Source organism: Brachypodium distachyon, chromosome 4, assembly GCF_000005505.3.
Source record: "Brachypodium distachyon strain Bd21 chromosome 4, Brachypodium_distachyon_v3.0, whole genome shotgun sequence".
Classification (NCBI taxonomy): domain Eukaryota; kingdom Viridiplantae; phylum Streptophyta; class Magnoliopsida; order Poales; family Poaceae; genus Brachypodium; species Brachypodium distachyon.
The window spans coordinates 10,473,880-10,487,274 of NC_016134.3; the positions used below are offsets into that span (position 1 = coordinate 10,473,880).

At 42.2% G+C, this 13,395-nt stretch overlaps 1 protein-coding gene across 2 annotated transcripts; it reads left to right on the forward strand.

Annotated features, from left to right (window-relative positions):
* The first annotated feature begins 3,251 nt into the window (after nt 1–3,251).
* Nucleotides 3,252–13,240, forward strand: LOC100840651. 2 transcript variants are annotated; one of them, XM_010239144.3, is made up of 28 exons: nt 3,252–3,455; nt 3,531–3,657; nt 3,749–3,867; nt 5,252–5,368; nt 5,467–5,610; nt 5,761–6,202; nt 6,296–6,449; nt 6,732–6,853; nt 6,997–7,088; nt 7,190–7,442; nt 7,530–7,581; nt 8,208–8,356; nt 8,438–8,508; nt 8,600–8,773; nt 9,206–9,274; nt 9,425–9,529; nt 9,608–9,697; nt 10,085–10,160; nt 10,239–10,335; nt 10,427–10,496; nt 10,592–10,771; nt 11,335–11,457; nt 11,539–11,622; nt 11,720–11,904; nt 11,983–12,121; nt 12,198–12,257; nt 12,387–12,491; nt 12,578–13,240. In XM_010239144.3, the coding sequence occupies exons 1-28, from the start codon at nt 3,351–3,353 to the stop codon at nt 12,689–12,691; spliced, it is 3,618 nt and encodes a 1,205-aa protein (XP_010237446.1). In that variant the 5' UTR covers nt 3,252–3,350; the 3' UTR covers nt 12,692–13,240. The 2 variants fall into 2 exon arrangements, with proteins under 2 accessions (XP_010237446.1, XP_010237445.1); XM_010239143.3 differs by having other exon boundaries at nt 5,761–6,449.
* The last annotated feature ends 155 nt before the right edge of the window (nt 13,241–13,395 follow it).

The following is a 13,395-nucleotide window of genomic DNA, read 5'->3' on the forward strand; positions in this document are numbered from 1 at the left end:
CAGCGGGCGGCGGACACTCGCTCGTCAACTGGAAGACGGTATGTCGGCCGAAGCCCCTTGGTGGCCTGGGAATCACGGACATTGAGCGTTTTGGGCGTGCCCTAAGGCTACGCTGGCCATGGCTCAAATGGACTGAGCCGGACAGGCCTTGGGTGGGTTCCTGCCTGCCTTGCGACAACACGGATATGGCTCTGTTCCGGGCGTCTACTAGGATCACGGTGGGAGATGGGAACACGACACAATTCTGGCTCGATAACTGGTCTGGTGAGGGGGCCTTCTGCTCCTGGGCCCCTGAACTTTTCAAGATCGCGTCTCGGAAGAAAGATCTGTTTACAAGGAATTGCTCAACGGGAACTGGATTAGAGCTGTCGGTCGCCTCTCCTCCCTCCAGCAGCTGCGTGAATTCCTGGACCTGGCTAGGATCGTCAGTTCCACCGTCCTTGATCCCAACCGACCGGATTCCATCACCTGGATCTGGACCTCCGATGGCGCCTACTCCTGCCGCTCAGCTTACCTGGCCCAATTCATGAGCTCTCATCCACGCTTCACGGCTGCCAAAATCTGGGAGGCTTTCACCGAGCCCAAATGCAAAGTTTTCTCTTGGCTAATCTTGCAGAATCGCATCCTCACGGCCGATCGCCTCGCCATTCGGGGATGGCCTCATGACCCGACCTGCCAGCTATGCTTGGGAGCTCCTGAGACTTCCAATCATTTGTGCGTGGCCTGTTCGTTTACTCGTGGTGTGTGGCGGATGGTGGCTACTTGGACGGGTGAGGTCGCGGCACCAACGGCGCCCTCTGCCTTAGTTGATGAGTGGTGGGACGCCTCCCTTCCCCACGATGACAAGACCGCGAGGAGGAGGATGAGCGGTCACCTCATTCACGTCTGGTGGAACGTCTGGAAGGATCGCAACCATTGCATCTTCAACCTCACGCGCCTTGCCTATGTCGAGGTCGCCTATCTGGCCTTCGAGGAGATTACCCAGCATAGTTTGGCCTTCGGCCTCCCGGTCATCGGTCTGCCACCCGAGCCCGACTAGTTTTCTCGGTTGTGTTGTGTCGGGGTTTTGTGTGTTCCCCCTTCCAAAATAACGTCACCACTCTGTAAATACTTTTTACTCTCTTCTTAATGAAAAGGCAGTGCTCCTGCCCGTTCCTCAAAAAAAAAATCGGTAAAGGCCCCCCTCCTACATCATCTATTGCTCCAACCACAGGAGGGGGTGGGAACCCTAGATCTACATTGCGGGGCAATACTTAGGTCTTTTAGAGTTAAGGTTTGGTTCTCGGTAACAATGCTTGAGTGGATAAGGTGGAGCATAGCGGTTTAATAATAAGCTTTTAGCGACTCCTGATCCATTTCATCAATGGCGCACAAAGGATGATCTTGTCTTCGTGTTTTGTAGATGGCATTCATGTCTTGGTGCTTATTTATCCAATTGGCGAGGTTCGACCAGATTCGGCTTCCTCACGGAGCTAGTGGGGTTAGGTCTCACTAGATTGGTCCGGCGGACCTAGGGTGGTCATCCCGTCTTCTTCTCCCAGACAACGGTCTTTCTCTTAGTTCACTGTCATTGTGTTCTTTTGCCTTCGATCGGTAACTTCTCATAGCAATGGTTCCCAACGACATGGTTCATGGCGTGCCACCTGCGATTGCAAGAAGAAGAAGACGTTGCTTTCGTAGGTTTTTTAATTTGTCCATTAAAGATTAGTTGATTTAATATATTGCCTATGTGCTCTCGCTCGAGCCCTAATGAATTTTTTTTTAGAACACGGTCCTGCGATCCGATGGTAAGAATATGATCACCAGGGTCAATTCCGCGGCAAAAGATAGATATCCCTCCAACAGCAGGGGCGAGACATGCCCCAGCAGCCCGCGCAGTGGTCTGGGGCTTGAAAAACTTTTCTTTGGTAATTTTTGAAGGTTTTGAATTTGGCCTGGATTTATTCTTTTCAATTTGCTACGAATATCTGGCGATGGTCTTCATTAGATCTTGGCTCCGCAACTGTTCGGCGGTGTTGTCGCTGATACCAAGCCTAATGTCTTCTGTTAGCTCAATGTTAATGAGATGGCTAGTGTGTTGGCTATATCCAGTGAGTTAGCTGCTTTGTCAGAAAACCGGCATTATATCCATGGACCATTGTTGGACCTTATGGATTTTTTTTTGGAATTACATACAAACTAGTACATAGGAAATATTCTGATGGTTTCAAATCCTGCAAATCAAACGAGCTATAAAGGAAAAATTTCTTAAGATAGAACCCTTCAAATTTCATATTCGTACGAAATTCCTTTGAATCGAAGGAGCCCTGGACTTGTCTTTGTTTAACGGAGCCAACATTTGACTAAACAGGTCCTTAAAAAAAGAACATTTGCCTAAAAGAAAACCGGCGTACACCGACTAGGCCTGGACATTTTACTCGGTACTCGGAGAGTAGCTCGACTCGTTTGGTACTCGGCTCGTTAGACTAAAGAACCGAGTAGAGCACCTACTGAAACTCGTTAACACTAAAGAGCTTAACGAGCCGACCTAGCGAGACTCGCGAGCATGCTCGTTAGCTCGTTATCTGACGTCTGACGGCCGAACCAAACACAATAACCCACGGCTTGCTAGGCCCAGCACACCCCCCCGAACAGCCCAACTGCCTGAATGCGGCCCAAGCCCAAGACTCGTTAGGTCAGTCGGGTCTCCAGTCTCCTCGTCTCGTACTCTCGTCAAACTAATATTAGTCTTATTAGTGCTTCTGTATTGTAATGTATGAGGACACCGAAGCTGTATAATGTCTGCTAGTCTTATGAGTATTTGTATTGTAACCTGTAATGGTTATTAGTCTTATTTGTTATGAACTTATTATATAATTATGTACACATACTTTACTTGTCTTTTTTTCTGCATAGATGCTACCTATTTTTTTTCGCCGCTAACGAGCTTAACAAACGCCCGACGAGCGCTCGCGAGCAGTAAACGAACCGAGCCGAACAGGTTTTGATGTTTGTTAAGGTTAACGAGCTTAACGAACCGATAATGAGCGAGCTCTTAACGAGTCGAGCATTAGCCAGGCGTAACCCCGACTACCGGCACAGTATGGCACACGATAATCACCACGTGTCCAAATCGAAGCAGTCATTAACCATGCAATTAAAACCGGGCGCAAATTCACACGGCGACACTGAATAAAAGGAAAGATAAAGGCGGCCAAAAATCTTTATAAAAAAACGCACACCGCCTCCTTTTCGCACCGGAAAAAAAGAGAATTCCAAACAAAACCATCCATTTCCGACGAAGGAAGCCGAAGCCGAGAAATTTCCTCTCGGCGAGAGAGAGGAGAGAAACCCTCGCCCGGCGGAACGCGATGGTGGAGACTCGCCGGAGCTCCGCGGCCAAGCGCCCGTCGGCGTCCCCGTCGCCTTCGCCGGTCTCGCCTTCCGCGTCCGCCCCTCCCCCGAAGCGGCCCAAGGTGAGTTCATCCCCGTGCGGATCGGGCAGGAATCTCGCGCCCGATTTGACCGATCTGAACCGTGGCCGTGGGCAGGCGGAGCCTCCCTCGTCGCCGGCGTCGTCAGCGCCAGGGAGGGCCGAGGAGGATTCGGAGGCCGCCGCGGCCGCCGCGAGGAGCGGCGGCGGCTCGGCGGACGACGCGCCGGCGGCAGCGAAGAAAGGTGGGGGCTTTCGTGTCCTCTCTGCTCCTCTGGTGTTCCGTGGGGTGGATTTGGGGATTGAGTTCTTAGGGTTTTGATTTCGTTCGTGCAGATCAAGGAGGGGATAAGCCCGCGGCGCCGGCTGCCGCGGAGAGCTCGCGTAGGAGGAAGGAGACGACGCCACAGCAGCACGTTGCGCCATGGGCCAAGCTGCTCTCGCAGTGCTCACAGGTTAGGGGATTCCTGTTCGGTGCCCTTGTTGAATTGAGGCTAAAATTTGCAGTTTTAGATTCTTGGCCCAGGTAAAGAGTTGGTCTTTAGGATGGTTAGGATTAGGATTTTTAGGTTTTGTGGTGTTTTCTAGCTGGCTTGGAGGGTTTAGTGGGGTATACTAATAGTTTTTTCATGTATTAGGTCCCTTTTATTTGCAGGATTCCAAAAACACATGAATAGTAAAACTGTCGGATTGCAATGTTATGCCTTACTTTACTCCTATAGGGTTTAATTGCACCATTGGAATTTTCCAACAAGTATGAGTTAGTTAGCATTTTTCGGTTTTTCCTGTGAAACAGGGTGCAAAGAAATCCATAGAACAAATTTCTATGGACTACAATTCTACGAGCCAAATAACCAAAGAGGTTCTTCGAGCTTGACAGTGATTGTAGCTCATGGTTATTGTTTTTGGCTGCCTCCTTGATTTATTCTCAGGTCCATTTAGATTTTAGGGACATTATATAACCTGTTTGATGGACCCAGTAAAATGGATTTATCATCTGTAGATGCTTTTGTTGATAGCTTGTAAGGAAGAATATTACAAATATATCAGGAAGATTGGATCTTTTCTAGAATTTAGCACAGGTTCTCAGAATCAAACTCTCTACTAAACAATTACAGAATACAATTTTTTCCTCCTGTGACCTGTCATGCCACGTATGGATAGGGAGATTTCAAAGTGCATTATAACTTCTACACTTCATTAGACATTCATTTGGGAATTGGGAATGCATAGTCCATGCATGTAGGACCCTTACTTTGTTGATGAAGTGACAAAATTCTTCCTACATCATTCTATTGAGCTGACACAACATCTCCCTGGCATTGTTTTTTTTGTGGGGCATCTACCTGGCATTGTTTTTTTTGTGGGGCATCTACCTGGCATTGTTGATTCACGAGTCACAACACTTTGCAGAAACAGTTAATTGTTTTGGAAACTTGGTTGCCAAGATGCGTTCTTTTAAAGTCCATTTTGCTAATGACAAAATCTGTGAGTAAAAATAATATTCCAGTTTGATGCTGTGCTATCATCCTAGGCAGTAGGCACCATGATAGGCACTCTAAATGCATAAATGTGCTAGGTAATTGATCGAGGAATCTCCCTATTTTTTATGCGATGGAGCCTTCTTTTGTGCGGACAGTAATTAAAAATCATTGCAATCAATGTTGCCAAGATGTCACATTACGGTTGAACTAGCAAATGTTGTAGTGATTTTTTGTTTAAATCTTGGTTGGCTAAAGTATGTCTTGTGGTGACTTTGATTACATCTTAATTTTGGTAATGCATAATAATGAGGAATGTGCTGTCATTTTGTACTGATGTCAAATATTTATGAACCAGAGTCCTCACCTTCATATCAGTGTCCCTCAATTTTCTGTTGGACAAAGCAAAAGATGTAATTTATGGTTGAAAGACCAACCTGTCAGCAAAATACTTTGCAAGTTGCGACATCATGAGGTAATTGTATTTTCTGGTTCAACTTTGTGATGTCAGGAACAACACCATGAGCTGCCTGCTTATGTATATATCATTGGTTTTGTATGTTCTTTATTCAGCAAGGAGCTGGTCTATGTGAGTTGGAAGTTATAGGCGAGAAGGGCGTGGTCCTATTAAACGGAAAGGCTGTAACTCCAGGCATAAAACTTCCCCTTACAGCAGGGGATGAACTTGTATTTAGTTCATGTGGCAAACATGCTTATGTATCCTACTATGTTCATATTTATGTTATCATGCAGCTTCCTTCCATCCATTTCCATTTACCTTTTGTTTATTAGTCTACATATATGCACTTTAGGTATGAGAAACTTTATCGAATCTGTTGCCTTTTGTTTTTCCTTAACACGATACAGATTTTGCAGCATCCCTTGAAGGATAAAGTTGCTAAAGCAGTGCCATCATCTGCTGTCGGACTTTTGGAACCTCCAGTTGCTGGTGTCAATCATATCCATATGGCGAACAGATCCGAAGTCACTTCAGCTGTTACAGGGACAGAGATGTTAGCATCTTTATCGAATCAATCGAAGGACCTACCAGCATTGCCACCTGCATCAGCTGGGGATGACAATCAGAGAGTAGTTCGACCTATTGCGTCATCTGCTTCTGATAAATCAAAAGGGCGCTGTATCAGCCCTGACAAGGAATGCGAGAATGGGGAAACTGCTAATGAGGCTAATTCTAACATCGAAGACTCTCCAATGGATGTGGCTGCAACTCCCACATCTCCTGATGCTGTTGCGAACGACATCAGTCGACAAAATGGTTTTGGATCGGATGCTCATCTTGATGAAATCGGTAAGATTGCAACTTATAAGATAAGGCCAGTTCTGAGGATGATTGCAGGGTCAACTGTACCCGGGTTCGATTTGACTGGTGATCCTTTTAAAGCTCTTGAAGATCAGAGGGAAATCATCAGGGAGCTTACAGCTGCAGACAATTTACCTCCGAGCAGATGTGAAGCCTTTAAGGATGGGATGAAACAAGCAATTATTAGTCCAAGTGATATTGAAGTTACATTTGAGAATTTTCCTTATTACCTCAGGTGATGCATTGACTTAACTTTCATTTGATTTTCTTTGGCCTTTAACTGTTCTATAGCTTTTATTTAAATGCTGTGTACATTTTATTTGTTGTATGCTACATAATAATAAAGAGTTAAGGTCATCTCTGCCTAGTTTTGAGGTTGCCCAGAAAAAGTGCATGTTTTGTTATGTATGACTATTAGCATTAGCCATAAATGGAGGTTGCATTTTTAGATTAAAAATAGTGCAGTTTTCTCACATGTTTATGTCTTTATATATTTGTTAATCTCTATCTCATGCAGTGAGAATACAAAGAATGTGCTCTTATCATGTTCGTTCCTACACTTGGAAAAGAAGGACTTAATTAAGCAGTTCTCCGAAATTTCATCAATAAACCAGCGAATTTTGTTATCTGGTCCAGCAGGTAACCTTTTTGTGCATATTTATTGTTTCTGTTTAGTCAAATGTAGGTCCTTGAGGTAGTTCACTGCACATGCTTGTTTGGTAACTATTCCATTACTCATCCTCCAGTATTCATCTTATTTGTCTAATTCGAACATGCATCAGGCTCTGAGATTTATCAGGAAACATTAATAAAGGCGCTTGCCAAACATTTTGGTGCCAGACTACTTGTTGTCGATTCACTCCTATTGCCTGGGGTAAGTTCTCTTGCTCTTATAGACATACTCAGAAGTTTGAGAAAACCATCAAGTCTTACATTTCCGTATGTCTGCCATTATTGAAACAAAAATCTATGTAGGCACCTTCAAAAGACCCAGAAACCCAGAAAGATGTTGGCAAGATTGATAAATCAGGGGATAAGGCAGGTGAGAAATTGGCAATTCTTCATAAGCACCGTTCTTCTTTGGCAGACGCCATACACTTCAGGAGACCGGCTGCACCAACTTCCAGTGTGAATGCTGATATTGTGGGTACATCCACTCTGCATTCTGCAACTTTACCCAAACAGGAATCGTCAACAGCTACATCCAAGGGCTATACTTTTAGAGAAGGTTCACTACAAACTCTTTATTATTTGATTGATCTTTCCAGTAACTGTAGTTTGCTTAGGCATAATTTTACTGCCACATATTTTGTAGGGGAGAGGGTGAGGTATGTGGGTTCAGCTCAGCCATCTTCAGTGATACATAGGTTGGATCTCCCTCTCTTGCTTCTTATTTTCATCTAATGTCTGCTGCTTGGATTTCTGACTTTGTTTTTCTCCCAAACTTGCTATTAGGATGTTTATTGATTGGGTGGTCTGAGAGGTGATAGAATTCTCCTTTATTTAGTACTCCCTCCGATCCATAACAAGTGAAAGTACTAAATCACCGACATTATGTATTGGAGGGAGTCCAAAATTATTAGAAAAATGGGGTTCACGGGTGGAGAGAATATATTCCTACTGACCTACAAATTATAAGAAAGCGTGCTTTGAGAAAAGGCACATTTACCTAGTGAAATGAGTGGCTGTAGGCCTGTAATTCAGGTACATGCAGCAAACAGGGCAGCAGATTCTCCTGCTGTCAGTAAAAGAATTTCAATCGTACCTCCAAGTACCTCGTTTACATAAAACATCAGAACTTTAGAAGCATAAAATCTGGAATTTAAATAGCTAACAACCCAGCTGTGATTGTTCCGCCTTATGTTGCTCTTACGTTAGCTTACATTCAGCTTGATAACAACATTTCCTTTTGTCTTGATGACCAAATAATTTTTTGTTTGTAACCATATTTCTTTCCTTGTAATTGGTTGGTAAATTATTGATTGATCTTCAGGGGCCCAAGTTATGGTTATAGAGGCAGAGTTATGCTTGCGTTTGAAGAAAATGGATCATCTAAAATTGGAGTCCGGTTCGACAAGCAGGTCCCTGATGGTAATGATCTTGGTGGTTTATGTGAGGAAGATCATGGCTTCTTCTGCTCTGGTTAGCTCAAACTTCGGTACCCCACATTTTCCATATTCTTACAATCTGCTATTTGTTGCTGATCATTTGTTGCTTCTGCAGCTGAACTACTCCGCCCTGACTTTGCTGGTGGTGAAGAAGTTGAGAGGCTAGCTATGACGGAGTTAATTGAGGTATTGCATCTTACTTAAAGTTTGTAGTTCTGCAAACAGATGTCAGCGACGTGTCTCCTGTTGTACTGATAGTATGAATCTTGCCTGTCAGGTCATCTCAGAAGAAAGCAAAACTGGCTCTCTTATAGTGTTACTAAAGGATGTAGAGAAATCATTCACTGGAATTACTGAATCGTTTTCATCTTTAAGGAACAAACTCGAATTGCTTCCAGCGGGTGTTCTTGTTATAGGATCCCACACCCAGATGGACAGCCGTAAAGAGAAGGTACATATATATTTGGTGTTGAGTTTCCATGGTAGTGTTACATGTCGAAGCTTATCTGTCTCGGAATTGGCTCAAACTGCTAATGTGTTAAACTTTCATTGAAGAACTGTTTTTCTGTTTAGATTTTTATCAGTAACCTCTCTTCAAGGGCTATCTAATACTCCCTCCTTTTCACAAAGGCTGGCATATTTGGTTTTGTTAAGACAAGACTTGGAGCAAGAATTATGTTATTAACAAGTGTTTTTTGAGACATGAAATATATAATAGTTTCGTCTTGAAAAGTCTTTCTGATAATTATGGTTTTCCTATCATATAAATTATATATTATTAGAGTATTGTTGGTCAAAGTCTTGTCTTAACGAAACCAAATTCGACAACCTTTGTGAAAAGGAGGGAGTAGTTACTAAGATGGTGCTATGGTATGTCTTTTAGGCACATCCTGGAGGATTTCTTTTTACGAAGTTCGCTAGTAGCAGCCAGACGCTATTTGACCTTTTCCCGGTAATTTGCATTTTACTTATTCTTTATATTATTAGTCCTCTTTGAGATTTTTTTAATGCATATGATTCCATTAGTCTTATGAACCCAAGGTGCTGATGTTAACTGTCTGTTTCGCCGTGTTGTGATGCATTATTATATTGACAAATGCAGGATAGCTTTGGTAGTCGGTTGCACGAAAGGAACAAAGAAAGTCCTAAGGCAATGAAACATCTAAATAAACTTTTCCCCAACAAAATTACGATCCAGCTTCCACAGGTAATGATATCCCTCGTTACACACATTTTGATTGCTGCACTTAAGTAAACCATCTAACATAAAGAATATATTTTTTAGGATGAAGCACTACTTACCAATTGGAAGCAACAATTGGATCGTGATGTTGAAACCCTTAAAGCAAAATCCAACATAGGTAGCATTCGTACGGTAAGCTGCACAGGAAATGCTAGTTTATGCATAGTGCTTGGAACTGTGTACTTCCTGTTTTAAGATGTGCATGTTCTCTCAAAACTGAAGCTGCTTGTATGTGAGGCCTGAGCCATTTATGGCTAGTATTGTTCCAACCTGCCTGGTTGATGTAATTGTCTTGATAGTATTTGCTCTCAGTTTATTTCTAAACTGCATTTCGTCATTTTTTCTGAAGTTATTCGTAATTTTTTGGTACCATCTTTTTACGCCTGTATTCATGCATAAATTTACCATTTCATGGTTTTGCAATTATTTTCATGCCTGTGCTTGCTGCCTATAAGGTTGTATAGACTGAATTCCTGTTGACTACCTCCCAATTTTAAGTGTTCATTGCTCTGCATGCAGTTTCTGAATCGCAGTGCAATTGAGTGCAATGACCTTGAAGAATTATTTATAAAAGATCAATCGCTGACTAATGAAAGTGAGTAATTGTTTCCTATTATTTGCATTTTGTCCATAGAATTTGAATTAAGACTTTTCTTGCTCCAAACTTTTTTAGATGTGGACAAGATTGTTGGATATGCTGTCAGCTATCATTTTAAGAACAACAAAGTAGAAACCACCAAGGATGGTAAACTTGTGCTCACTAGTGAAAGGTAGTCCTGTTGGTGCCAATTTCCTTTTTCATCTCTTTGCTTTCAATTAGTCTCCTCTTTGGAGAGCTAACTTACTAGTTATGGACGACAGCCTTAAGCATGGCCTCGACATGCTACAGAGCCTACATACTGATAACAAGAGCTCAAAAAAATCATTGAAGGTACTTGATGTCTTGCATATCAAAACATTCTTTCCATCCGTCAATAAATAGTTTTTTTTTCCAGTTTTTATATCTGAGTAATTTTCATTTCTTAGGATGTCGTCACAGAGAATGAGTTTGAGAAAAGGCTTCTGGCAGATGTTATACCACCAAATGATATTGGTGTCACCTTTGATGATATTGGAGCGTTGGAGAATGTGAAGGAAACATTGAAGGAATTGGTGATGCTCCCACTGCAAAGGCCTGAATTGTTCTGCAAAGGGCAGTTAACGAAGGTATGAGATATTGAATACCTCTTTATTAAACCGAGCTTGGACATCATCCTCTTGCTTGTACTAAAAATCCCAACCGATAACAATTACACAAAAATAGAAGTGATATAAATCAGGCTATTTAAGTTTTTTCGGCCCTTTCTTTTTAGTGAAAGTTTTACCAGCCTCTGCGAGTCCATCTGAATGTACAAGTAACACAGCCAAATTACCTGAAGCAATCATGCACTAGAAAGAATATTTGCAAATTTTGAATTTCATAAATTGAGTAACATTGTTTTGAAGAAAACCTGTGCTTTTGTAGACTAGTTAGATTTAACTTGGTAGATATTGAAGGAAAAAATATTCTGACTTATGCATGAAACTCTCAGCGAGAAATTTTGGATGTGGAGTCCCCAGTCTCTTTGATATGACATTGGTAATAAGTATGAGTCTAATAAGTATACTGGTTAATTCAAGACCCATTAGATATTAAGTTTGGAAGATAATGTTATGTTGACTACATAATTTTGCTGTTATGGCCAAAGTTGAGATATTAAGAGCGTCTCTTCTCAATCCTTTTCTTGCAGCCTTGCAAGGGAATATTGCTCTTTGGGCCTCCTGGCACTGGGAAAACTATGCTTGCTAAAGCAGTAGCAACTGAAGCAGGCGCCAACTTCATCAACATATCAATGTCAAGCATTACATCGAAGGTATAAATTTCATTTAAGTAGCAACCAGTGAGGTGAATTGTGTGATTCTCAAGGCTAAATGGTATTTTGTCTACATTTCAGTGGTTCGGTGAAGGAGAGAAATATGTTAAGGCTGTTTTTTCTTTAGCAAGTAAAATATCGCCCAGTGTTATTTTTATTGATGAGGTATGGAGAATATAAATTGCTTTTATTAGCATATTGATTTATCTGGATATTCGTACTGTATGAAATGTTTACCTTTGATTTCGTCAACTTTTGACAGGTTGACAGTATGTTAGGAAGGAGAGAAAATCCAGGAGAGCATGAAGCGATGCGCAAGATGAAAAATGAATTTATGGTAAATTGGGATGGCTTGCGCACTAAAGATAAAGAACGTGTACTGGTTCTTGGTGCCACAAATAGACCTTTTGACCTGGATGAGGCTGTTATTAGAAGATTCCCTCGCAGGTAACTATAGTCTCATGCACTGGTAATTGTTGCTAATTATTATAATTATTTGGTTGTTAATTATTATTGTTATTGTAGGTTAATGGTAAACTTGCCTGACGCATCAAATAGGGAGAAAATTTTGAAAGTAATTTTGGCAAAAGAAGAGTTGGGACGAGATACTGATCTGGAGTCACTTGCCAATATGACTGATGGATATTCAGGAAGTGACCTCAAGGTATGTTTGGTGTTGATTTGCTCTATATGCTTTGGAAGTGACTGCAGAAGTTTCATTGAGCTGGTTGTGTTTTCAGAATCTATGTGTAACTGCCGCACACTACCCTATCCGAGAAATCCTGGAGAAGGAAAAGAAGGTAGGCGTTTGTTTGTGCCTTGGCGTTAAACAAACTTCGATAAAAATGTTTTTTGGCTTATACCGTGTTTAGCCATTATAATTGTTCGATTTATTCTCTAAGCTAGGGGTTTGCTTCTTTCAATTGCAGGAGAAGAGTGTTGCAAAATCAGAAGGCAGGCCTGAGCCTGCCTTGCATGGAAGCGAGGACGTCCGTCCTCTTAGTTTGGATGACTTCAAATCTGCTCATGAGCAGGTGAGGACACCCCATTTACCATCACTGCAAACTGATACCTGTTTCTGTACCTTTTGCTGATAACATAACTTTTTCCATCACGATAGGTTTGTGCGAGCGTTTCATCTGATTCGGCAAACATGAATGAGCTAAACCAATGGAACGAGCTCTACGGTGAAGGTGGATCAAGGAAAAAGAAAGCACTCAGCTACTTCATGTGAGAGCGCAAGCATAATCGAGATAAACCGAGATTTTCCGTGCCGCCGCCGCATTGTACAGTTGCTATAGTACACCTCGGCATGTGCATCCCCTCGGCTTGTGCATCGTCCAACTTGTCCAGCCAAAACCAGTCTGGTTTTTCTTCCTCCCTTCAGGAGCAACCGGCTGCCGGCCATCCTCTTCGTGTAATTAAGTTGTGCACCGAGTCCGGCTTTTGTTTGTTTCCAAGTTTAAGATTCAACTTAAAAAGCCATCGCCTCATCCAGTTGAGCCTCTCTTTAGTTCCTGTTTGCAGCCGATTGTCATTCGCTTGGCTATATAGGCCCTGTGTACCTATGTTAAATGAATGGGCATGAAAATAAGAACATTTCCCTGTTGTAGACAGTACAAGATCCTTGGCGACAGTTAATTGTCCCAAGGGTTTGTTGCTGTCATATATGCTTCCCATATGCTTTCATACCAATAACTATGAAAAGCATCTTTTAGTGTATTTTGTTTGACAGATTGTTTAGTGATTTTTGGGATTTGAATTATCCTTTCTAATGAAAAAACTAGCAACTTTAGAACCTAACTTCACATTACAACTCGTTCACCAGGAGTACAAGCTGATTATAATCTAAATCTGTATGCTACGGTTTTTTTTTAGCAAGCGAGCATAAAGTAAGAGATTGATGAGAGAAAACCGGATTGAACGATTTGTAGGACA